The sequence below is a fragment of the Phyllopteryx taeniolatus genome, chromosome 5 (assembly GCF_024500385.1).
Source record: "Phyllopteryx taeniolatus isolate TA_2022b chromosome 5, UOR_Ptae_1.2, whole genome shotgun sequence".
NCBI lineage: Eukaryota > Metazoa > Chordata > Actinopteri > Syngnathiformes > Syngnathidae > Phyllopteryx > Phyllopteryx taeniolatus.
Window position 1 is genome coordinate 22,745,443 of NC_084506.1, and position 25,437 is coordinate 22,770,879.

At 40.3% G+C, this 25,437-nt stretch overlaps 1 protein-coding gene across 1 annotated transcript in view; it reads right to left on the reverse strand.

Moving 5' to 3' along the window:
- Nucleotides 1-25,437, reverse strand: part of met (MET proto-oncogene, receptor tyrosine kinase) — a 78,901-nt gene that overhangs the window by 48,995 nt on the left and 4,469 nt on the right. The window contains exons 2-4 of the mRNA XM_061773864.1: nt 23,645-24,650; nt 21,828-22,025; nt 3,569-3,772 (exon numbers count right to left, since the gene is read on the reverse strand). Of these exons, the coding sequence (XP_061629848.1) occupies nt 3,569-3,772; nt 21,828-22,025; nt 23,645-24,649 (1,407 nt within the window). The 5' untranslated portion in view covers nt 24,650. The remainder of the gene's footprint in view (nt 1-3,568; nt 3,773-21,827; nt 22,026-23,644; nt 24,651-25,437) is intronic.

Consider the following 25,437-nt stretch of genomic DNA (forward strand, 5'->3'; position numbering starts at 1 on the left):
CCCATTCACCAGTTTCACCGATCGACAGGAAATTGGGTGGACATGTTTTATCAAAACAGGACACGAAAAAGTCTCAACGACCCATACCTGCATTTGAGCCAGGCATTTTGGTTTGGAGCTGCCATTTTGGGCGAATTTGAGGCTTTGTGCTTTGTTCCAAAGTTCACTGATGAAACTGGGAGGACTTGTCTATCACGATGGGATGGACGAATAAATCTCATGGACCCATGCCTTAACTTGAACATGAATTTGGCCATTTAGAGCAAATTTCAGGACTTGTGCTTTGTTTGAAAGTTAGAAGAAATTAGGCAACAAAAAAATAAAAAATCCCACCCCGTCACCAGTTCCACCAAACAACACAGAATTGGGTCGATGTGTATCATGACAGGACAGATGAAAAGGTCTGAAGGACCCATGCCTGAAACTGAACAGTGAGTCGGCCATTTCTGTTTGGAACTGCTATTTTGAGAAAATTCTAGGGTTTGTATTACTACATGGGAATTTGCCCAAATGAGCCCGATCGGAAGCAGGTATAGTAGACAGATGGGTGACACTGTATTCCCAAGATTTTTTCCAACACTAGCGAAGCTAGGATTTGCAGTGAAAGGTATTATTATTGCCATTATTAATACTATTAGTAGTAGTAATAATATTGTTCCTGTTGTAATTATTATGTAGCACGTGTAACAAACATATTGTTATGCTAATATTTCAAGACTTTTTGTAACATTTTATAATCCTGAAAAAACAGTTAAAATCCCTCACTATGCCATCCAAGCTTGAGTCTGGTGACTTTGCCACTTAATTAATATGCTGTGTGTGTGTGTGTATATATATACATACATAAACGCGCACACACACACACACACACACACACACACACACATATATATATATATATATATATATATATATATATATATATATATATATATATATAAATAAAACAATATGGTGAGTAGGAGTTGAATAAGCTTATGCATTGGTGAAAGACAAACGAGCTGGAAAGAGGTGACAGCTGCACGGAAAAGGGCGGGATGGCATAACCAATGGTAGAACGCGTGAGTGGTGGGTTACGGTGTGGTGGGGCTGCTGGTGGGGGGTGTTCACGCTGATCAGCACGTTAATGGCCTAGCGGCGGTCTTCGCTGACACGTTCCCTCGCACAACATTCCCAACACAGCGAGGGTCCCATGCAGCTGTTACTGTGTGTTTTTCTCCAGCAGCTGTCCTTTCAAATTAACTGTCCATCTATGCCATGCAGGACACAAGTACTGGGACACACCGAGATTCATCAATAAAAGAATCAGTCAGAGGCCATTTGGGTTTGTAACAGCATTGTCAGGCTCATTTTGGACATTTCCAGGTGTCTTTCAAAGACGGACTAATCCCAGAGATTTTGTCTGATTGCTACCATGTTGGTAGCCTGTATAACCTACTTGATAAACAACAATGCCAGCTTGCTAAAGATTTTTGTTTTGGTTAGAGAGCATGGGCGGAGCATGGCAGCAAAGGTTGATGACTCGTCATTGGTTAAGTGGCACAAACCAGACGTTTTGGAAAATTCACCCCCTGAAGCCAATTTCACTCAGCAACACGAAATTTCTCAAGGATGTCTATCACAAGTAGACCCACAAAAGAAGTCTCAAAATGTAATTCCTAAAAAGACACAGAAGGTCTGCCATTTTGGTTTGAAACTGACATATTAGGCTAATTTCTAGTTATCCTTGCCCCAATTAATATTTTGAAAATTCAGCATGAAGTTTGGTAGACCTGCAAAGACACAGGAAGGCCGACATTTTGCATTGAAGCAGACATTTTATGCTAATTTCTAGGGGATCCTTGCCACATGGAATGTTCAGAAAATTCTTCCAATGAAGCCAGTTTCACTTATCAACATGAGATTTTTTAGGCATGTCTGTGGTGAGTACACCCACAAAAAAGTCTTGAGAAGAAATGTCTGAAAAGACACACAAAGTCTGCCATTTCAGTTTGAAGTGGACAATTGATGCAAATTTGTAGCGATCCTTGCCCCCTGGAATGTTTGGAAAGTGCTGAACCTGAAGCCAGTTTCACTTGGCAACATAAAATTTTGTTGCAATGTTTATGGTGAGTAGATCCACAAAAAAGGTCTTGAGAAGAAATGTCTGAAAAGATACACTAAGTCTGCCATTTGGGTTAGCAGCCATTTTAGGACAATTTTGGCTATTTCCAGGGGTCCTGACAAGAAGAACTTGTTCGAGAGATTTTGCCCGATTGCTACCAAATCTAAAGCATGTCTACTAGACAGATACACAACACTAAACATTTGAGTTTTGGTCATTGCGCGTGGGCACAGCATGGGGTCAAAACGCTATGATTTGTCGTGCAAACCTACCCAAACTTGCAACGCCTTTAACAACAGTGAATGACTTCTGCTTCCTGACTTAAATGCGTTAAAACGCTGAAAGAAAGGCAGCAGGTGCGAACGGCAACAAACAGCTGCTTTTTGCATGCTACGCGCCAAACATGGCGTGAGTGGAGCAACACCGGAGCCTCACTGAACGGACATCAAGCTGAGGGCTGTCATCCCCCAAAAACGTGTGCACGGGTGATTTTTTTTTCCTATGAAACATTTCCAACTAAAGTTGGAAAATGAAGATCCTGGATTGAAAAGGTTCCAATCAAATATGTTCAGCACTGCAGAACCTAGTCTAAAATGTTGCTAGACCTTTCAAAAGTACCCCCCAGCCCGCATTTCTTTGCCCAGATATATTACCCAATAACTAAATTAGAAAAAAATGGGTTCCAAAAGTTTGTAGTTCCTGTGAAGCTCCTGTCGAAATACGGTGTTATCAAAACAACCAATCACAGGTTCCTAGACCTCTCAAAGTGGTACTCTCCAAGTAATGCCTTCATTCAGCCCTGATACTTTAACCCAGAACTAAATTTAGATCATAGTTCCCATGGTCCAAACACACAATAGGTCTCCAAAAGTTTCGGAGGTTGAAATATGTGGTTATGCTAGTTCTTGGTGCTTGTAGTTCCTGGAACTAAAAGGTTCAGATCAGATATGTTGAGCACTGCAGACCCAGAAGGTTCCTCGACCTCTCAAAAGTATGCCACTGCAAGCAGGTTCTTCTTTTATCCCTGCTAACTTACCCGTCAATAAATTGAGACAATACTTCCCATAGTCCAAACTCAGAATGGATCCTCCAAAAGATCCATCGGTTAGGTTATGCTACTATCAAAACCATCAACTCCAGAGATTCCTGGATCTCTACAAAGTACTACCCCAATAGCAAAGTCTTCCTTCAGTCCAGATACATAAACCCAGGAGGAAATTTTTACCCTAGTTCTTTGCTGTTCAAATACACAATGCAAACACATAATAGGTTCCTCATTCTGTGTTAAAGTTCTTACAGTCCAAAGACCATACGTCCCAAAAGTTGCTGGAGCTTTTCTAAATACTAAACTAACTAACTAACTAAATACTAAGGTTCCAGTCAGATATGTTCAGCACTGCAGACCCCACCCGAAAAGATCCTGGATCTCTGGAAAGTACTGCCTCAGTCCCAGGCCCCCCTTACCTGGATGAGGCGTCCATTGGCGGTGCCAAGGAAGGCAACAGCGCGCCCGTGGACAGGTAGCACCTTGATGGAGGTTACCAGGGTTCCGGTGAGATCCTTGTGCCAGTACTCCAGACGTTGCACAAACTGGGTCACCTGCAGGCGGTACTTGCCCTCCTTGCCCTCATGGATGCCCTCGTGCGGGTCGCACTCGTCTGACGAGCTCTGCAGGGAGACGACAGGCATCAGACACTCAAAACGTCTTAGGTTTTAAAATGCTTCATTGTCATATAAGGGTAAAAAAGGAGTTAAGCACTGTCGATAGTAATCATAAAAAAAACAAAGGTCCATCCATGCATCCATCCATTTTCTACCACTTATCCGAGGTCGATTCGCAGGGGCAGTAGCTTTAGCAGGGACGCCCAGACTTCCCTCTCCCCAGCCACTTCCTCAAGCTCTTCCGAGGAGATCCCGAGGCGTTCCCAGGCCAGCCGAGAGATGTAGTCTCTCCAGCGTGTCCTGGGTCGTCCCCGGAGTCTCCTCCCGGTGGGACGTGCCCGGAACACCTCACGAGGGAGGCGTCCGTGAGGCATCCGAATCAGATGCCCCAGCCATCTCATCTGGCTCCTCTCGATGTGGAGGAGCAGCGGCTCTACTCTGAGATCAACGAGCTTCTCACCCTATCTTTAAGCGAGAGCCCGGACACCCTGCGGAGGAAACTCATTTCGGCCGCTTGTATCCGGGATCTTGTTCTTTCAAAGGACACGACCCACAGCTTGTGACCATAGGTGAGGGTAGGAACGTAGATCGACCGGTAAATCGAGAGCTTCGCCTTTCGGCTTAGCTCCTTCTTTACCACAACGGACCGATACAAAGTCCGCATCACTGCAGACACTGCACCGATCCGCCTGTCGATCTCCCGTTCCATTCTTCCCTCACTCGTGAACAAGACCTCAAGATACTTAAACTCCTCCACTTGGGGCAGGATCTCATCCCTGACCCGGAGAGGGCATGCCACCCTTTTCCGACTGAGGACCATGGTATCAGATTTGGAGGTGCTGATTCTCATCCCAGCCGCTTCACACTCGGCTGCGAAGTTCCTGGAACTTTTAGTTGCTGGAACGTCGATGTATTGATTTTCACGATTCATTCTCCAGCACGTCCGCCACCCTGGTGAGGATAAGCGGTTCCGAAAATGGATGGATGTTCAGAATATTTTTTTTAGAATAATAATAAAAAAAATCTATTTTAGTTGTTTTTATATAAAAGTGACTAGCTTTTATATTGAAAAAAAAAATGACTGTAGTTGTCGTTTCATTACATTAATAGCCATTTTCATAATATTTGTTAACATTTTGACAAAAGGTTCCGTCCAAAACAACTCATTCCTCAATACATGGATATCCCAAATCAGAATTATGGCTCTATAGATTATTGTTAGCAGGCTCCTTTTAAATGAAGCAAAATAACACTCACAATGAAAAAATATAGAAAAATTATATTACATTAATATTTTGTAAATATCTTCAAAAAACAAAATTCACAAAATTTGCTCAGATAATGAATAATTTGGGGGCTTACTTTATAGACAAACATGACATGATAACATGACATACTGTAACAATATCATTTTAAGACAGTATAATATATTTTCAGATGCTCCCCTGCTACACCATGGTTCATCGTTATACTGTATCATGTTTTTTGACTCAATCTTGTCTTATGGGATTTACAGTATACTTACAGTATGTAAGTATACTGGAGAAGGTGGCTCTCCTTTCCCACATCTGAGTATACTTACAGTATAAGTATACTTAAGTATAACTTACTTACAGTATAAGTATACTTAAGTATACTTATAAGTATAGTGCACTTTTCAGCCATTTATTGAAAGCAAACACATAAATACAACGAGCCCACTCATGGAGGAGCTGTTGTCGGCCATTGCTCACGTCCAAAGACTCATGCAGGCCGCTAACGTCACATGACAATATGTACAGTATTTCCTGTACGTTTTATGCTTGCAATTTGTTTTAGTTTTTTTGTGCTGAAATACATTTACAATGTGTTTAAAAAGTATTTTCCATCCATCCATTTTCGGTCACACTTATCCTCACTAGGGTCCCGGACGTGCTGGAGCCTATCCCAGCTATCTTCAGGTGAGTGGCGGGGTACACCCTGAACTGCTCGCCAGCCAATCGCAGGGCACATATAAACAAACAACCATTCGCACTCACATTCACACCTACGGGCAATTTAGAGTCTTCAATCAACCTACCACGCATGTTTTGGGGATGTGGGAGGAAACTGCAGGCACGGGGAGAACATGCAAACTCCACACAGGCGGGGCCGGGATTTGAACCCCAGTACTCAGAACTGTGAGGTAGACGTGGTAACCAGTCGTCCACCGTGCCACCCTAAAAAGTGTTTTAAGAAGTTTAAATGTATATAAAGCGTGTGGAACTGGTAAATATATATATTTCTTACCAATGGACTATCATGCAGATTTTCACCTATTGCAATTAAGTCTGGAACATATCCCTTGTGATAAACACGGGTTCTATGTAATGCTGAAAATTCAGTTCAAATCCCTTACTTTGACATCCATGCTGCAGTTTGGTTCTACAAACATTCTTTACTGTCCCACAAGTGTAAAAAAAAGTAAAGCACTGTTAATTTTTCTGAGGCTCAGGTGTTGTGTTTTTGTCATTGCGGGTCTCTGTTGGTCTTTGACATTAAAGCCCGGCGTATCTTCTTACACACGCCGGGCCGCGAGCGTAAAAAGTGAAATGCAATCATGTCGCCATTGTAGTTGGGACAATAGCGACGAGTTAAGTCCGGAGTGTACGGTGACGGGCCCGCGGTAAAGGCAAAAAAAACCAAAACTGGTCGAAAACATGGATAAGTCTGGCCCGGCGCCATCAATCTGTCACATGACAAACCTGAGAGAAACGTGAGACGTACAGGTGCAGTTGCAAACACTATGATAAGTCAAGATTTACAACTAGCTTATGTATATTGAACATTAAAAGACCAATAAGCCAAAAAAATAGGAGTGACCAGAGATCACACACAGAAAGCTCTGAATCATGGCAAAGAGGATGTGTGTGAGATAACCATAGAACAGAAACCTATGGAAAAACATGCCCTCTCCATTGTTGTGCAGTTCAAAGTGCTATGATACAGCACACATAATGATGAACTCTGACCTTTAGCCTTTGAGACAATTCAAAGTTCATAGGTGAGAATTAACATTGGTAGGAAAAAAATGAATCCAGTTTCAACTATATTTGCATCTATATTTGGTGGATATGCCTAGCAGCAGTAGACCCACGAAAAAGTCTCAAGAAGCATTGCCTGAAAAATACATAGGATGTCAGTCATCTTGGTTTGAGACAGCCATTACAGGCCCATTTTCATCATTTTCAGGGGTCCTTCAAAGATAAACTTGTCAGAGTTTTTTTTCCAAATTTGAGGAACGATAAATTAAATGGATGACACTAAATTGTGAAACACTTGACTAATTGTCAGCGGGTGAGGGTGGAGGAGCATGGTGCGAAGTTTGATGACTCCCTATCTTCAGAATGTTTGGGAAATTCAGTCCCCAAAACTAGTTTCACTGAGCAACACGAAATTTGGTAGGCATGTCTATCAAGAGTGGACCCACAAAAACGTCTCAAAAAGCAGTGGCCGAAAAGACAAATGAAGTCTGCCATTTTGGTTTAAAAAGGACGGTTTAATAGGAATTTACAGGGATCCTTCAAAGACAAACTTGTCAGCTGGGTAGTATCTGTTGGAATTGTAAAACAATTCAGGTTCCGAAGCTAGTATCACTGAACAAAATAAAATGTGGTAATCATGTCGATCATGAGTAGACCCAAAAAAAAGTTGCAAGAAGACTATACGATACCTGAAAAGACACGAAGTCTGACAGTTTGGTTTGATGCAAACATTTCAGGGATCGTTTCCAGAGATCCATGCCCCCGGGATTGGGGCAGTGGGGCAGATTCAGCCTCCAAAGTCAATTTCACTTAGCAACATGGAATTTGATGGACATGTCTATCATGAGTAGGCCCACTAAGATCCTCCAGGACCCAAGCCTGAAATTAAACAATAAATCTGCCAATTTGGTTGGAAGCAGCAATTTTTAGCTCAAACTTAAATATGTCAGAGTCATTTGTCTGTGCTGTAGTTTGCCCACCCTGCCTTAGATCAAGGCTTCTCCCAGTACCTGTAAGCCCCCCTTCCCATTCGTGCGTCCGTGCAGAGGTCATGATGCAGTGAAGCTAAGAAAACAAGCAAAGCTGCGGCGCGGTCAAGCGCCCAGGTCAAGGACCTTAAGAGCCCCCCTTGTGGATCATTAATGATTAATGAAAGCCGAGGCCGGCCACTGAAGGCCATGACTAAACACAAAGAGAGCAGGAGGTGGGTGCATAAAGGGGGTGCGGAGGGGGTTTTCTACATCAAACTCCGGTTCTGCTCACTGCGTTCGTTCGACGCTCCAGCAGGCGCAGACACAACAAGCAGCTAGCGGACCGGCAACGCTCTCTCGAAAAAGTAGCGCTCGATGGGTAAAAAAGCTTCATGGCCGTTTCCCATGATGCATCACAGTACAGCTCTCCATTACGAGCGCAGCCTGATGAAAGACGAGCTAAGGGGGGCTTAGCGCAAGCCAGGAGGACTCACACAACCTCCCCCTACATATGAAAGCAGATAGCTCCCAGCGTGATATTATATCACACGGGATGGTTGTAAAAAAATAAGACCCCTTACTCACTTTTAAGGTCAGGACAATACTATTGATTTTCTCACACAAGATGGCCGTAACAGCGGCAGGCAAGGATCCATTTCAGTGCTGAACTGGCATCCCACCTTTAACGTACGTCTTGCCCTGTAGTCACGTACTGTTTCTAATGATAAACTGATAACATGCTAACAGGCGGGATGGTAACATAGAACAAGAGAGCAACCTGAGCACCTGAGTGCTCTGATGTTTTATTTTCAATCAGAAGTTACTCACGATTTTTTTCTTACTCTAACTTAAATATTATTAAATATTTAGAGGACTACTATTTACTTTTACTTGAGTCATATTATGCTAAGTAACAGTACTCTTACTTGAGTACAATATTTGGCTACTCAACCCACCTCTGACTATACATGTAGCAAGACAGCAAGCTAAGTAAGAAAAGCATTAAGGTAGAGCAATAACTGTACCCCGCCTCCCGCCCGAAGATAGCTGGGATAGGCTCCAGCAGCCCGCGACCCGAGTGAGGATAAGCGGTAAAGAAAATGGATGGATAAGTACTTTATACCTTATAATGTAGTCAGATATTATTCTAAATGAGAATTTCCCAAATGCTGAAATGCTTACAATAGGTATGCTGACGTCGTTAAACCTAAATATAGTCATTGCCGGTGGACCCCCTGGAATGGGTGACCTTTGACCTAGGGATCAGTGAACTAGAGAGGTTGCTAGCTTGAGGGTGTGTGTGAAAGTGAAATGTGTTTGTGTGTGTGTGTGCACGTGTGTCCGTGCGTGTCCACCTGCACTCCCTCAACACACGTCCGTCTGCAACTAGACTCTCACCGTAGTACATGTGCATTTGTCACAGCGTGTGTGCTGCCATTGTCATCGTGCTAGGGTCAGTCAAGAAAAGCCGACAACAAGGCAACGGCCCTCTGCCCCCTGGCGCCGACGCACCGCCCAGCGAACGGCCTGGAGACACGTGCAATATGGTCTTCTGAAGATGGCAACAACGTTATGTTGCTTATTTTGAAGGATTTGGAGTGCGCTAGTTTGTGTACACTACAGTTGCTTGTTGCCAGGCAGAATTCAGCAAGCGCCAGGATTTTTGCCCCATTAATTCGTCAATTAGCTACTTAGCTAATTAGTTAGTCTGTTAGGTTGTCCGTTAGCTAGTTAGTCAGTCAGTTAGCTGATGTGTCATTTAGATTAGTAAGTCAGATAGCAGATGTGTTATTGAGGCTAATTACACATCGAGGTTGTTAGTTAGCTAGTTTGTCTTTTGGTTTGTCAAATTATTTGATTACTTAGCTGATTGGTCATTTAGTTAGCTTGTTATTTAGTTAGCAGATTTGTTATTGGGGTAGTTAGCTAGTTAATGAGATACTGTAGTTAGGTATGTAGGTAGCCTTTTTGCTTGTCTGTTAGCTAGTAAAATTCGGTAGTCAGTTAGTTGACCATTCATTAGCAGCATTGCAATGTAACTTAAACTTTATCGAAGGGTAACCTTTTTATTAGTTGGTTACCTATTCAGCTACTTTGTTAGCAAACTAGTTCTCTAGTTTGTGAGTTAATTAGCTAGTTGATTAGTCAATTAGTTTGTCAGTCAATTAATCAGATGGGTAGTGAGATGCTTTGCTAATTAAGTAAATAGTTTGCTGCTTAGCTAGTCAGTTAGTTATCAGGATTACAACATAAAAGATTTCCATTAACTTGTGTGGAAATCCATACAATGAACAGAAAAGTCTTTTTTGCCATTTTAGTTTCAATGGAAAAATTCGGCTGCACCCTACAATGAAAACGGTATGGTCATGTCCTGTCTAGGCCAATTTGGTGTGTGTGTGTTTGTTTTAATATCACTTTTGTTAGAGGAATTCATCCATTTGTATCATTACGGCTGTGTGCCCCCTGCATCGAAATGAAATATGGTACAGTCCAGTCATCTCACGGCAATTTCTGACAACCAGGAAATGGACTGCTGACAAACACAAATAGGGCGCACCATCATTTTTTATTCACAGTGTATGTGTCGCTCTACCGAATGAAGTGGCGGGTAAAGAATATTGTAGCTGACTCTCGAGTATTCCGGAACTTTTCCATGCTCATACTTTCCAATGACGTGGAAGCAAATGAGGGATGTCAGCAGGTCACTGACACTGACATAAAAAATTGTCCTGCTTGGGAGCGCCGGAATCTTAGGTCTGATCCATCAAACACTCCTCAGCCAAGTGCACTCCTTTCATTCACTTGTTCATTCATTAATCAGAGAAGCATGTGATCGCCATTAGAAACAACTAGAAAACTACTCTCCCTTCCAAAAATGAACCTCAACTGACCCGGGTCTAAACCCAGTAGTCCTATCATACATCATAATTTTGAAAAAACAAGTCAGAACTACAACAAAGAACCAGCTGTCAGAACCAGAAGCAAGAGACAGATGTGAGAACCACAAGCAAGAACCAGGAGTTAGACCCGGTATCCAGAGCTAACATCCAGATCCAGAAGTTAAAATGCATTAAGCAGGGGTATGCAAAGGAGGGGCGGACGGTGCGGTGGCCCCGGTCATCTACCCGCAGGGGGCCTTTCAAACGGGCTTGGGCGGGCATCAATCTCAGGTGATTGAAATGGTCCCCATAAACAAATTGACACTTCTCTGAAATAGGCGGTACCCCCATTACGATGCTATCGTTCAGATCGACAATAGTTTACTGTTGAGCCTGTTTGATCTCTGTTACGAACCAAAACAGCAGCACCGACAGAAGCATGTGCAAACAATCTCTCAGGTTCATTAAATTGCCGACTTGAACAAATCAACGCTTCCCTCTAATTGAGTCCCTCATGACTCTATAGTTCAGATGGACATGGAGGAGTTAAGAGCCTGTTTAAACTCTGACGCTAACAAAAACAGCAGCAAAGAGCACATACATATTGCAGTGTGTTTACATGGTCATTCTTATGCAAACAGATCTCACAGCAGCTGAATGCGTTTTTTCCGCAGCCTTGTACATTTGAATGGGGTTAGCTGGAACTCATGTTTATGCAAATGACGAGGCGGTCTCGACAAAATGCAAACCGTAAAAATGTGTTTCTTTTGTGCACTAAATTCTAGTAGTACCATCTCCAAAAATGACAGAAATAAGTAAAATTGAATTAAATATTGAATTCATCTTTTAGAAAATTGCTAAATCAACAGTTTTTCTTCCTTATAGGAAAGAGCAAAATCAATATTTTTTTCTTTTTAGGATAGCACAACTTAAATAGTTTGATTTCTTTTTAGGAAAATGCAACTTGAATAGATTGTTTTGTTTTTAGGAAAGTGACACATCAACAGTTTGTCTTCTTTTTAGTAAAGTACAACTTGAATACTGCAGATTGTTTTTAGGAAAGTGCAACAAGGAGTAAATATGTCTTCAATTTAGAAAACTGCAACATCAACAGTTTGTCTTCTTTGGAGGAAAACGGCGTTCCCGTCAAGCAGGAACCTTCCTTCTTTGGCATCACATAGGATGAGGAGGAATAAAGAGGGAGAGGAGATGAAACCCAAGGACAGACGAAATAGCTCCTCTTGTTTGGGATGCATTGTGTGAGTGTGCGCCTCCATGACTTGAGCGTGCGCAAACACATATGCACACACACGCACACACATAAGGGGTGCTGGCATTGTGCTGGGATTACGTTGGAATGAGATGTCTGCAGCAGATGTTTGCCGGACTGTCAAAACACGCACCCATGTGACCTCGGACCCTGAGATAACTCAAGTGTATTGGATCAGATAGCATTCAAAACCAATAGGATTCTCAGTGTGACAGAGCAACCCCTGAGAGTTTAGAGAAGTATTGTGATCGGTCGAGAGGCGACAAAAACCTGCACAATTTTCACTTAACAGTTAGTGAAAGTGCTTTAAAGACTTTAGAAGACCTGAACTATCCTCCAGTTTATTGTCCTAATTGCAGCTTCGTCTTCAAAGCAAAATTTCTTTTTCCCACGTATGTGTACGTGCGTACGTCCCTGCAAAGCTTTCAATTAGTAGTTGAAGTAGAAGCTCGCTGGCCACAGGCCTCCACGCCGAACTGGACTCTGTGATTAGAAACTTTTTCAAAGGGCAGGAAACGGCTGAAATCCCATGTCAGCGAGACGAGGTTGATTTTGGAGTTTTGGTCACGATGGGAGGATGACACTTGTCCTGAGTTTGTTTTAACCGTTGTGCATTTACCACCTAAACCTGATCTCCCCCCTTAAACCTGACTTCTACCTTAACCTCCAACGCTAATTTCTAAGCCTAACTCTTAACCCAAACGTCTAGCCCAAGTCCCGTACGATGCAAACAAAAGCGACTGAACTTGACAATTGCAAAAAAGTACAGTTGACCACTCACATCCGCCGCACACCAGGCGATTAGCCCTCGCAAATAAACAGACTTACTGCAATGGAAAAACTGCACCCCCTGGTGTTCTTATTGAGAAACGGCGTTTTGAGGGACCATATATTGTACTTTATTATTTTTTATTTAACCACAAACAACATGACGCGATTGTCAGAGAAGAAACATTACCCTGACCAACGTTGCTATATTAAAATGATACAGAGAGGAAATTGGTGAGAAATAAAGGATATAGTGTGGATATTTGAGAGGCTCCTGGATAATTGATCGCTCAATTCCTTGACTGCACTCCTGCATTTGAGCAACAGACAATCTGTAATCTTAACCCCAATTTTTAACTCTAACTCCCCAAAACTAATCCTAATCCCTACCCCACAACTTTTTTTTTTTTTTTTTTTTTTTTTTGCATGTGGTCGTGCGTCTGGCTGCTGCTCATTTCCCAGCGAGGCCGACAGCTTGCAGCTTGACAACTCAACACGTTATCAGGGGAACAAAGATAGCAGGTTTGTCCGTTTGTTCTTCGTTGGTCTTTCCAGCGACAACAGAAAGAAAGCGAGCACCCAGGATTGATCATTAACCAAATGGAGCCACACTGTCAACTCATGTGGAAATGCCTGGTGATACAAGAAACAAACAGACAAAAGCGCAGAGGAAGTGTCGAAATTCATCTATTGAACGACGACATCATCAGCTAACCGTTAGCCAACAACAGATCCTAGCGGCTATAAGATCAGAGAAATCTGATTGGATGCTGATGTTCTTTCATCTTCTGGTGATGCTAGTTTTTTTGCAGCTAACACTTTCAGCATTCACACAGTTAATCATTTTGTTTACTGTATGGTGTAATCTCACATTTACAGTAGCTGGTATTTTCCACCGTGCTAATGTAGTACGACCGGAGATGGATGGTTGGATGCAGAGATGCGATAAGTGGAACAAAGCAGGACAGGACAGGACAGGACAAGACGGGATAAGAACAGTCATTCTTTTGTGCCTGCCGAGGAACCGCCCGCACCAATGCCCCGTCTTGAACGTTGGCACGGCACGCCGGGGCATGCTTGGATCTTAGACAGAAAAAATTTGAGGCCTTAGCAATAAACCTCCCCCTTTTACACCACACACACACCCCAAAAAGCAAAATATCTCAATATTTATAGCGATTTAAGACGTGAACCTGCAGATTAAAATAAAACACCACATCAGTGTTTCACTATCAAGTTAACGCACCTCAGCGGGTGCGTGCACTGCCGTTTCGGAATCTCTGATTTAATGGAACTATTTGCCATGAAAGCAGTGCTACATCTGATTTGTTTTCATGTGCTCCAGGATAAGGTTGATAGAGTTGGCACGCCATCTTTATTCGCGCACATATCAAGAAAAAGTCTAAACCATAAAGGCATCGTGTTTAGTCATGCAGGCCTGAAAATTAACCTAGAACACCATATAAGATTTGATTATATTGTTAACAAAAAGTGATCCAAGGGTGTGCAGTTGTGGAAATCAGCGGTGTGCCCAGGGTTGTACCACTGTGCACCAAATTTTCACGACTGCTAAAATGCTACATACAGGTGGTCATGGAACTCAGTGATGCACCGAGGGGTGTACCACTGCACCCCCGAACACCCCCTGAAAATGTTAACAGTTTATAAAGACATCATGTTTAATCTGAAAAATCAAGTAAAACCCCACATCAAATTTTCATGATTGCTAAAAGGTTACGTCGTGGAAATCAGTGGTGTGCCTCGGGATACACGCACCACCGCATGGGCCTCCCCAGGTGTGAGTGTGTGACTATAACACGCTTAGCTTAGCTCATGAATGAGATAGTGTCTCGGCACGTAACACAGCTGCTTTCCAGGCTGGCAAACAGATTTCAATAACAGCACGGCTGGGGGTGCAAGGACAAGCACAAGCACGGGCACGCAACCGCTGTGACGTCTACACACTCCTCTGAATCATCGGCGCACTCGATACTCCATTGGGTACACCAGCCGATGAGATCCAATGCAAAAATAATGTCTTCAAAGATGTGAGCAAATCGACGGATTACCTTTTTTGTTTTTGTTTTTTTTATATTAGTGGTTGTCAAAGTCAAGCTTAGACTATTCCGTTGTTTTTAGGTTTCACTATTAAATATTCTTTTTACCTTTTCCACAAGAATGTAAAAAAAATAAAAAAAAAATAAAATCACTATAATTTTACCCTAATTCTAATGAAGTTGGGATGTCATGTAAAATGTAAATAAGTACATAATACAATGATTTACAAAACATTTTCAAGCTATATTCAATTGAATACACTACAAAGACAAAATATTTCATGTTCAAACCAATGAACTTGTTTTTGTTTTTGTGCAAATATTCACTCATTTTGAATTTGATTGCAACATGCCTGCAACATGTTCCAATAAAGGTGGGGCAGTGGCATCAAAAGATTAGGAAAGATGAGAAATGCTAAAAAAACAACAACAACAACACTTGTTTTGAACATTCCACAGGTTCATGGTTGGGTATGAAAGGAGCATCCCTGCAAGGCTAAGTTGTTGTATATAAAATCCTCAGCCTCAGTGTACACAAGGTTTGTAGCACCTTTACAAAATAATGACAGTTTCAAATATTGTCATTATTTTATATTTTGGGTCACTGTTGGAAAAGACATAAAATTTCAGGGCGAAAGACTTAGTACACAAGGTATTTTTATTGCAGTCAAATGCCAAAACAGGTGAAGTTTGACCTCAGCAGTACGTATGTAAGGGTTAAGACGGACATCCTTGATATGGAAAAAATACTCATACAGCTTTCTATAAATGTGCCTTTAAAAACGGGTGTGGCTCAACGTTCCCAAAAGTCCAGTGGGGAAAAAAAGGATCCACGTCCACATGCGAGGTCAAAGTGACGATCAGATTAGCATGGATTGGAAGCAAAACCAGAAAATGCTGATTACTTTTAAATTCAATCTGCCGACTGATTGATTACACGGCGCCCTCGTACCAGTCCCACTTTTTGAGCGACGGCCATTTTAATTTGCCCGCCCCTGCTTTTCATGACAAAATAGCCAACACATTGATTTCACGCTGGCTACAATCATTTCTCATTACGAGGAAGAAGTAAGCACGGCTGTGATGTATTGGACCAGCGTGTTTCCTAATTAGATGATATGCACATAAGGAATATGAATACACATTTGCAGGCTTCACATTTGGCACCACACACGCACTTAGTAGCTTGTCCTTAAAAAACAAACACACCATCCTTAAAAGGGAGGGTTTCTTTTTCCACAGAGGAACTCATGGAAATAAAATCTTAGTTAAGCAACATTCTTCACTGTCAAAATAGTTTAAAAAGAAATAACTTTTATTCATTATTACTTTATTCACTTTTTGGCCATTTTTCATCATCTGTAGACATATGGAGGAAGTTCGTTAAAATTTATTTATTTATTCATTTAGTTAGACTGTTTAAATATTTTTTTCCACAAAAACCTTTTATTTTAAAAATGAGCTATTTTTATGTGCTTTTTGAAATACATGCAAACTCCCACACTGCCTTCTTTCTTTATTTTAACTTTTATTTTTTTTTCTTATTTTATTTTTACTTGGCTTCATTTATTTGAGCTTTTTGGCTTTTTGTTCATTTATTTTAATTTTTACTGTTTTTCTTAAATAATTTTAACGTTTTACACTTTTTAATTATATATATTTTTTTTTTTTAATTTTTTTATTTTTTATTTTTTTTTTAATTATTTCTACTTTTTCTTAATGTATCTTAATGTTCTTCTTTTGTTAAAAAACATCCCTAATTTAGTTGAGCTTTTTTGTTTTGTTTATTTTTCATAATTTCTTTGAATTTTTTATTCCTTTTTTCATTTAATTGAATTTCCTTGACTACTTTATGTCATTGATTTGTCCTCTTTTTTTTTTTTATTCAATTCAATGAAAGTTGCACCACTGTTGCCCAAACATCGAGCAATGTGTGAGTCATCATTAAAAACATCCATCATGCTCTAGAATTAGGAGGCTCACTGGCGATGACAACCGCCACTTAAAAAAGTTCAAATGTGCTCTTTCCGGCGTACTTTCAGTGCTCGCCAGATTCCTACTGAGGCTTTTTTTTCCTCCCTCCTGAAGCAGCAGCAAAAAAAAAGAAAAACATGACCAAAAAAAGTTTCTGTGTGCTGGAGAGTTTCAGCTCCAAACAATCTTTATGAATTTATGAGCCTGCTTATCATATTTGCGACTAGCGAATACTTGCCAGATGCTTGATGGACGAGTAATAAACCAGAGGTGGCAGAAGTATTCACACTCTGTACTTAAGTAGATACTTGCATCATTAAAAAAAAAAAAAAAAAAAAAAAACAGGTAATAGTAGACGTACTGATTCAACTCCTTTACTGAAGTAAAAAAAAGAAGGAGAAACTGAAATGTACTAAACTACAGAAATAAAATGAATTGTTATCGTCAATTATATACAATATCTCTTTTAATATCTTGAAAATTGTCTTTTTCATGACATTAACCAGTGATTGGACTGACAAAAAAAATCAACACAATGACTTTTGACACAATGACTAACAAAACACTGTTTTCCCATAACTTAGCTAATGTTGTGAACTGACTAACAAAAAATGCTGAATCAGTTAATGATAACGACTGAAAAAATGCACCTGACTTGTATGTGTTTTTCAGATTAGCTGGAGAATGTTTGAACACCAAAAGCTGGTGGGTTTTTAAGGCTGGCACATTCACCGCAAAACCATTTGTGTTGCTGTTGACTTTAAACCATTCTCTCGAAGAAGGCCACACAAGAAGATGGAGAGTTGGACAGTCTGATATCTGGGGCAGAAATGTCCGTACGTATGTGTCCGTACTCTGCCTCTGTCCATCCATGTATTCCTCCTTTCATAGATAGGGAATATCTTGCTTCACTGAATCTCTTGTAGTCGTTGTACAATAAATTTCTGTAGTCAATTGAATTGCATCGACGGTGGGAGGGGATTGGGAGGGGATTGTCAATTTTAGGAGGGGCCACAGGGGGGGCCAAGGCCAGTGCTTAGGGGGCACTGGCCCCCCTGACGCTCACCCCAGAACCGCCACTGGTTGTATCGTCAGCCATCCATTCAATTTACTTTTCAAAAGATTTAAAAAGACATGTCCCTCAACGTCGCTGCTGTATTCAGCTGTTTCCGCCTCATAAGGATCCAAGCTTTCAACTAATCAAGATCTCAACCTCGCTTGACTTTCATTAGCTCTCTTGATTTTCCCTCGTTTTTATGTCATCTATACAGATTGAAAAAGTAAAGAGCCTATTTTGACAAAGTCAGGATTACAAAGTACAATCTATTTTCAAATGTAGCCAATAAAAGTCAAGAGTCGTCAGAAAAATAAATACTCAAGTAAAGTAGAGGTGCCTGAAAAAAATCTACTTACGTACACCAACAAAGTATCTATTGTTTTTGCCGCATCCAGTACTGTAACAATCTTGATAAGTCATACAGCCTCACACTCAAAGTGAGATAAACGCTCCATAAAAAGTCAAATGGACACTCGTTAAGATGAACGAGCAGAGCGGCAGGTGTTCAGCTCAGCGAAGAGGAACATGGACGTAAAATATAACCGCTGACATCCTTGTAACGTGTTTACGCCGCCAGATAAACGACCTGCAGGAGCCACGCGTCAAAAGAAGTACAGTAATAGTAGTCGTCATCGAGAACAACAAAAACCCCGAAAACAACTCCAACTGTGTTTTATTAAATTGTTTTGTTGGTTATTTGGTTGGTTTGTGTATGTTTCTTTGGATTAGTTTCTACTTTCATTTTCGCTTTTAATAGTCTGCAATATTGGACAGTGATGCAGAAGTGTTTTTGTTTTATAACCTTTTTTTTGTACTTTCTAAATATTTACTTGGTAGTTTTTTTTTTTAGGTTTCAATTTCTATTTTTCATTTTGACGATTTCAATTTTTTGATTTTCAGTGGTGCAGTTCAGGCAAATTACTTCCACTTTGTTGTTTACATTTTTTTGGGTGTACCCCGCCTACCACCCGAAGATGGTTGGGATAGACTCCGGCAACCCGCGACCCTGGTGAGGATAAGCGGTAAAGGAAATGGATGGATCGTCAGCAAATTTCATCTCTAATTTTGGATAATGGTGCAATACTTTTTTTTTTTTTTTTTTTACTTTTTTTGTTTACTTTTTTTGGTGATGCAGGTTCTAGAATTATTGTTATATATATATATATATATTTTATTTTTTTACTTTTTTGTTATGTCCTTTTATTTTCACTGTTTATAGTCTGCGACTTTGGATAATGATGTAGGGTTTTTTTGTTCCTATTTGAATGTTTACTTTTGTTGGCTCTTTTGTTTTTAATGTTTCACTTTTCATCATCTGTAAATTGAGATAATGGTGCAGTACTTTTTCTTATTTTTTGTGACTTAAAAAGAACTCTTACTTTTTTTCTGAACTTTTTCATGCTTTAAGTCTGAAAATTTGACTTTTGTCTTCTTTTTTATTTTTATTTTGTATATTTTTAGATAGTGCATTACTTTTTTCTCTTGAGAATTTTCCCTCTTTAGTGGTGCAGTTCCTTGAATTATTTTCACTGGACTTTTTTCTTACTTTTTTTTACTTTTGTTGTTTCTGTGTTTTCTGTAGTATTTTTATTTGTTCACTTTTGATCTAAAAACGTGGATAATAGTGCTGTTTTGTACTTTTTTTTACTTTCCTTAAATATTTTACTTTAGTTTTTTTCTTTTTAATTTTAATGGTGCAATAACTGGAATAATTGTTTTACTGCATTGTTTTTAAACATTTGGCCTCAACTTTTTGGCAATATTTTTGCTCCTTTAAAAAAAATATATTTTTTTTTAGCTTTTTTGCTTCATTTTTACTTTCCATTCATTCTGTGCCTGTTCTGACACAGGAAAGCATCCTGCACAATTAAGAATAATAGAGAGTGCAGTGGACTGAAGACTTTGCACAGCTCACTGGTTAACTTTACATCATTATTGATTGATTGATTGATTGATTGATTGATTGATTGATTGATTGATGCGGGGGGTGCTGCTGTCAGATGAGGGGCTTCCTCAATGTAGCAAGTGGCTGTAAACGTCCAGTGTAAATAAACTTTGTCAACGATAATGGAATGACCCGCCCGGACCCTCATGACAGGGCGTCCTCGAGGTCACATGATCTATCCTGACAGCAGCAGCGAGCTTTGGTTGCAGTCCGTAATACTTTATCCTAAAATGGATGCTTTATGTGAGCAAAAAAGAAGGGATTAAAAAAAACTGGTAACTTCACCAAATATGGTCGATAAAGCGGACGGCGTCGCACTTTGAACTCGCACTCACTCTTTCATCCACACAAGTCTTAAGTGGAAAAATTCCTAAATTCCATCCGTGCGATAAAGGACGAGATCCTGGAAGATAAAACGGGTACAAAAAGATTTGGTAGTCCTCTTAGGCTAAAAGGTTAAAAAAGACATTATAATTAGAATGACAAGGGACCTCATTTGCATTCATTTTGAATCACAACATTTCCATGCTGCGGCAACAACTTTGAAGCTTCTAAAGACGTTTTGCATGAAAACAGGCACGGTTTTATAATTGTCATATCATTCAAAACCTTAACTGTAAACAATTACATGGACTAAAGTATTGAGACAAAGCTCTTACTTAATCTATCGACTGATCAGCTCTAAATCTTAATTGTTCATTTTATCATTTGTATGCTGGTTTTGACTTTGTGGGAACATTTTTTGGGGAAATTTTTATTTCCCATTCCCATCAGAGAACATCAGTGAACTTTATTATTTGTTAATGCTGTTTTAATTCTTGTGGAAACATATGTGGTTAAAGCTGTTAAAGGGGAATGAAAGACATATTTTGTGTGAAAAAGTTCAAAATGTTCAGTTTTTAAAAATATGTGAATTTTTTGTAATTAGATGTTTTCATTCAATATTTTTAAAGTTTGAAAAGGTTTGAATTACAAAAAGAAATTCTGATGGTAATTTTCCAAATTTCAGATTACTCGTTATAAAATTGAATTTGGATGTAAATTTCTAAAATTTCAAATACAAAAATATAATAATAATAATAATAATAATAATCCATCCTAGAGCCTATCCCAGCTATCTTCGGGCGAGAGGCGGGGTACACCCTGAACCGGTCGCCAGCCAATTGTAGATTATTATTATTATTATTGGCTGGCGACCGGTTCAGGGTTTACCCGTAGATAGCTGGGATAGGCTCTAGCACACCCGCGACCCTAGTGAGGCGAAGCGGTAGAGAAGATGGATGGATAATAATAATAATAATTACAAAAAAATAATTTGAAGAGAAATTTAAAATACATATTAGCTAAAAAATCTTATTACAAAACTTAATTTGATCAAAATTCTAATTCTAAAAATACATTTTTGGAAAAAAAATCTAATTACAAACTAAATTCAAGGGAAATTTTCAATATGTAATTTCATTTAAAAATTCTAACTTCCAAAATAAATTTGGATGAATATTTCAAATGAAACAATTTAATTCTGAAAATAAATTCAGACAGAAATTTTACACATTTAAAATTCAAAATTAATAATTAAAAAAACAACTGCATAAAAAAAGCCACCTTTAAAGTTGCACAAAATTTCTGCATTTTATCTGCCATCTTGCATGAGGCTGTGTGAGATGCCACGAGAGCGCAGGTCAGCGAGCAAAGGATATTATTTCACGTACACCTTTTTTTTTTTTTTTTTTTTTTTACAACTTTTGATTTTTTTTTTACCATATTAATGATCCTAACCTGCTGTCAAAGTTGAGCTTGGCTGCTTTATCGTTTTTACCATTTACAAATAAAAGAACAGTGGCTAACTTTTCTTTTCTGCATTTGTGCATTTGGTAGAAAAAAATGTGATGGAAATAACCGTTGCATTGTGTTATCAATATTCAAATGGAGTTGTTTTTTTTACTCTTAACAGTGGTTAACTTAATTTTACCTTGTGCGACACTTACTCGTCGATAATGGATCGTGTTAGTTCGATGGTTAGTTTACGTTGCTTCAAATTAATGTTTTTCGCTGAGAAGACGCAAAGGCAAACCCACAAGTGTTTAAAAACGTCCTTGATGGCGATCCAGCAGCTTGCATGTCGGTCACTCACTCACCATGTTGTAGCAGGCCCTGCCATCAGAGCCGGTGAAATGGTACGGGTCCACTGTGTTGCACTTCTGCATGTACATCTGGAACATGTTGTTGAGGTGCTTGATGCTCATGACACACACGGCCGAGTTGGCGGTGGGCTCGCTGGAGTCGGGTTTGCCGCGCGCGAAGGCAGCGAAGAGCACGTCGTCACCCTCCTCCACCTTAAACAAAAATAATAATAATAATAATTAAAACTTTAATTACAAAAAGAAATTTGGTGAAAAATGTTCAATATTCCATTTAATTTAAACAAATCGAATTACAAAAAGAATTTCCAACAACCATTTCAACAGCAACAGAAAGATTGAATAAAAAAATTTTACAAAAAAGAATTTTTCGACACAAAATTTCTAAATAAAAAAAATATAGAAAGCAACTAGGACGAACATTTTCAATATTTATTTAAATTTGAAAATATCAAATTAAGAAAATAAATTTGGCCATACATTTTCTTTACCACTCATCCTCACTAGGGTCGCGGGCTGCTGGAGCCTATCCCAGCCATCTTCGGGCGGGAGGCGGGATACACCCTAAACTGGTCGCCAGCCAATTGCAGGGCACATAGAAACAAACAACCATTCACACTCACATTACCACCTATGGGCAATTTAGAGTCTCCAATCAACCTACCACGCATGTTTTTGGGATGTGGGAGGAAACCGGAGTGCCCGGAAAAAACCCACCCAGGCACGGGAAGAACATGCAAACACAGGAGGGACCGGGATTTGGACCCCTGTCCCTCGAACTGCGAGGCAGATGTGCTAACCAGTCGTTCACCGTGCCGGCCATTTTCAACATTTAATTGAAAAAAATCAAATTGCAAAAAAATACTAATTCTCACAAAGATTTTCAATATTTCAAATTAAAAAAAACATTACATAAAGGAATTCAGATGGAAATATTCAATGTTTAATCTAATTAAAAAATGTTGATAACTAAAAAATATTGTAATGCAAATGCAAACAAAATCTAATCTAAAAAAAGACATTCGGATGCAAATTTTCAATGTTTAATTTTGTTTGACAAGATCAAGATACAAAAATAAATTCTGTTGATAATGTCCAAAATTTCAAATAAAATAGGGTCAAATTCCCAGAAATATAATTTGGACAGACATTTCCCCAAATTAAAAATAAATCTCATTTAACATAGATATTCGGATAGACATTTTCAAAAATTCATTTAATTTTATAAAATCAGCATACAAAAAATAAATTCAGATGAAAATGTCTACATTTTTGAATAGAATAAGATCAAATTATAAAAACAAATGCAGGCAGAAATTTCAAGTAGAAATCACATAATAAAAAGAAATGTGGACAACAATTTTCAATATTTAATTTAATTTAAGAAATCTACCTTGAAAAATTATTTCTGAGGAAAATTTCTAAAATTTCAAATAAAATTACAGAAAAAAAAATTGGGAGAGAAAATTCCAAAATTTTAACAAGAAAAAAAATTAATTATAAAACCAAATTCTGGTGGAAATTTTCAATCCGTCCATCCATTTTCTATGGCACTTATTCTCATTATGGTCAGAGTGACCTGGAGTCTATCCCATCTGACTTTGGGCAAGAGGCGGGTTACACCCTGGATTGGTCGCCATCCAATCACAAACCACACACCAACAAACAACACTCACATTTACACCTGGGCAATTTACAATCTTCAATGAACCTAACATTCATGTTTTTGTTTCGGTTCGCGAAAATAGTCTTCCGTCCTATTTAATTTAATCAAGAAAAAAATCTAACCCCACAATAAAGCTACGTATGCGTACCTTCAGATGGCGCTGCAGCTCCACGTCGTCGCCCACCTTGGTCACGTGCGCCGCCTGCAGCAGGTTGAACACCTTGACATCCTCGACCGAGCGTCGCCGGCGCTTGTCAGTGCTGATGCACTCCAGCGGCAGCTCCACGTAGCGGCGGATGACCAGATCCGAGGAGCACATCCGCACGATCCGCGTGTGGAAAGACGGCGAGTGCCGACTCACCTGCTGCACCGTCAGGAAGTACGTGAAGGGCCCACTGTGGAAGGAGTGGACGTAATGCAGGTAGTATTTGCCACGCAGCGACGGGATCAGATCCATGTGGGACAGGCCCGAGAAGAAGGTGAACCCGTCCTGGCTCGTCTTCATCTTCCTCAGGGAGACGGTGTGAGGTCGAGCCGCGGCGTCGGGCGGGCTTCCCGAACCGGGAATCTCAGAGTTGCCCGCGAAGAACAGGATGACGTTGCTCTCCACGCTGAGCACCCGTGAGCCCGACGAACCGACCACCACGTCGGCGTCGGCCGGTGTCCCCCTGCCCAGCCCCACCTCAGAGGCGAAGCAGTACACGTCCTCGTCCACCGTCTTGGGGCTGACGTCGTCGTCCAGCACGTGGCGGCGGCAGACGCCGTTGTCCGCCGAGCCGCAGCTGTACAAGCCTTTGTCGTACATCTTCTCCACCACCAGGGCTAAATTGTGGTTGTCTACCTCGCCGCCGCCGCCGCCTGACCCGCAGGTCTCGTTGCTGAACAGCGGCCCCGTGCGATACTCTGACAGCTTGGTAAGGTTGGGCGCCAGCGCGTAGATCCGGTTGACGGCGCCCACGTAGACAATACCATCAAGCGTCACCATGTTCTGGACCGGAAAGTCGGCGGTGAACGTTGGGAGACGGTGGTCTGACGAAAGGTTGACTTTGGACGACTCGGACGGCTCGTCGCACTGGCCGTACGCCCCCGGCGAGCACAGCCACCACCACAACAGCGACACGGCACGCAGCGTTTGCACGAAGCGCAGATTCATCCTGATGGAAAAACACGAGAAGTTAGACGTTTGGATCACAAAAAGCGGAACGAAAAAGGAAGTAGAAAAGATTGAAATTAGTTTTAAAAAATGGAGCACAAATTAGGAGAATGCAAAGAAATAAACAACAAAAAAGTGAAAGACAAAAAGTGAAAAACAAAGTGGAATACTGAAACACTGGAACACAAAAAGTGGGATGCAAAAGTGCACATAAAGTGGAACACAAAAAGTGGAACACAAAAACTGGAACATCAGAACAGTGGATCACTAAAAAAGTGGAACACAGGTAAGAAGAACACGAAAACATGGAATACAAAAAAGTGGAGTGCAAAAGGGCATGTGAAGTGGAACACAAAAAAGCATAACGAAAAAAGGGGAATACAAAAAAGAAGAGCACACAAAAGTAGAACAAAAAGTGGAACACAAAAAGTAGAACACAAAAGTGGAAAATCAAGTGGAACACTGAAACTGTGGAACACAAGAAAGTGGAAGACAAAAAGTATAAAACAAAGAAAGTGGAACATTAAAAAAGAGCGGCACACAAAAGGCAGAACACCAAACGTGGAACATAAAAGGCAGGACACCGGGAGTGGAAAACAAAGTGAAACACTCTAATAGTGGAAGACAAGAAGTGGAACATTAAAAAAGTGGAACACTTGAAAAAGTGGAACACAAATAGTCACTGATGGTGTAGTGGTACACTCGCCTGACTATGGTGCGGGCAGCGTGGGTTCAGTTCCCACTCAGTGACGGTGTGAATGTGATTGCGAATGGTTGTACGTGTCTAT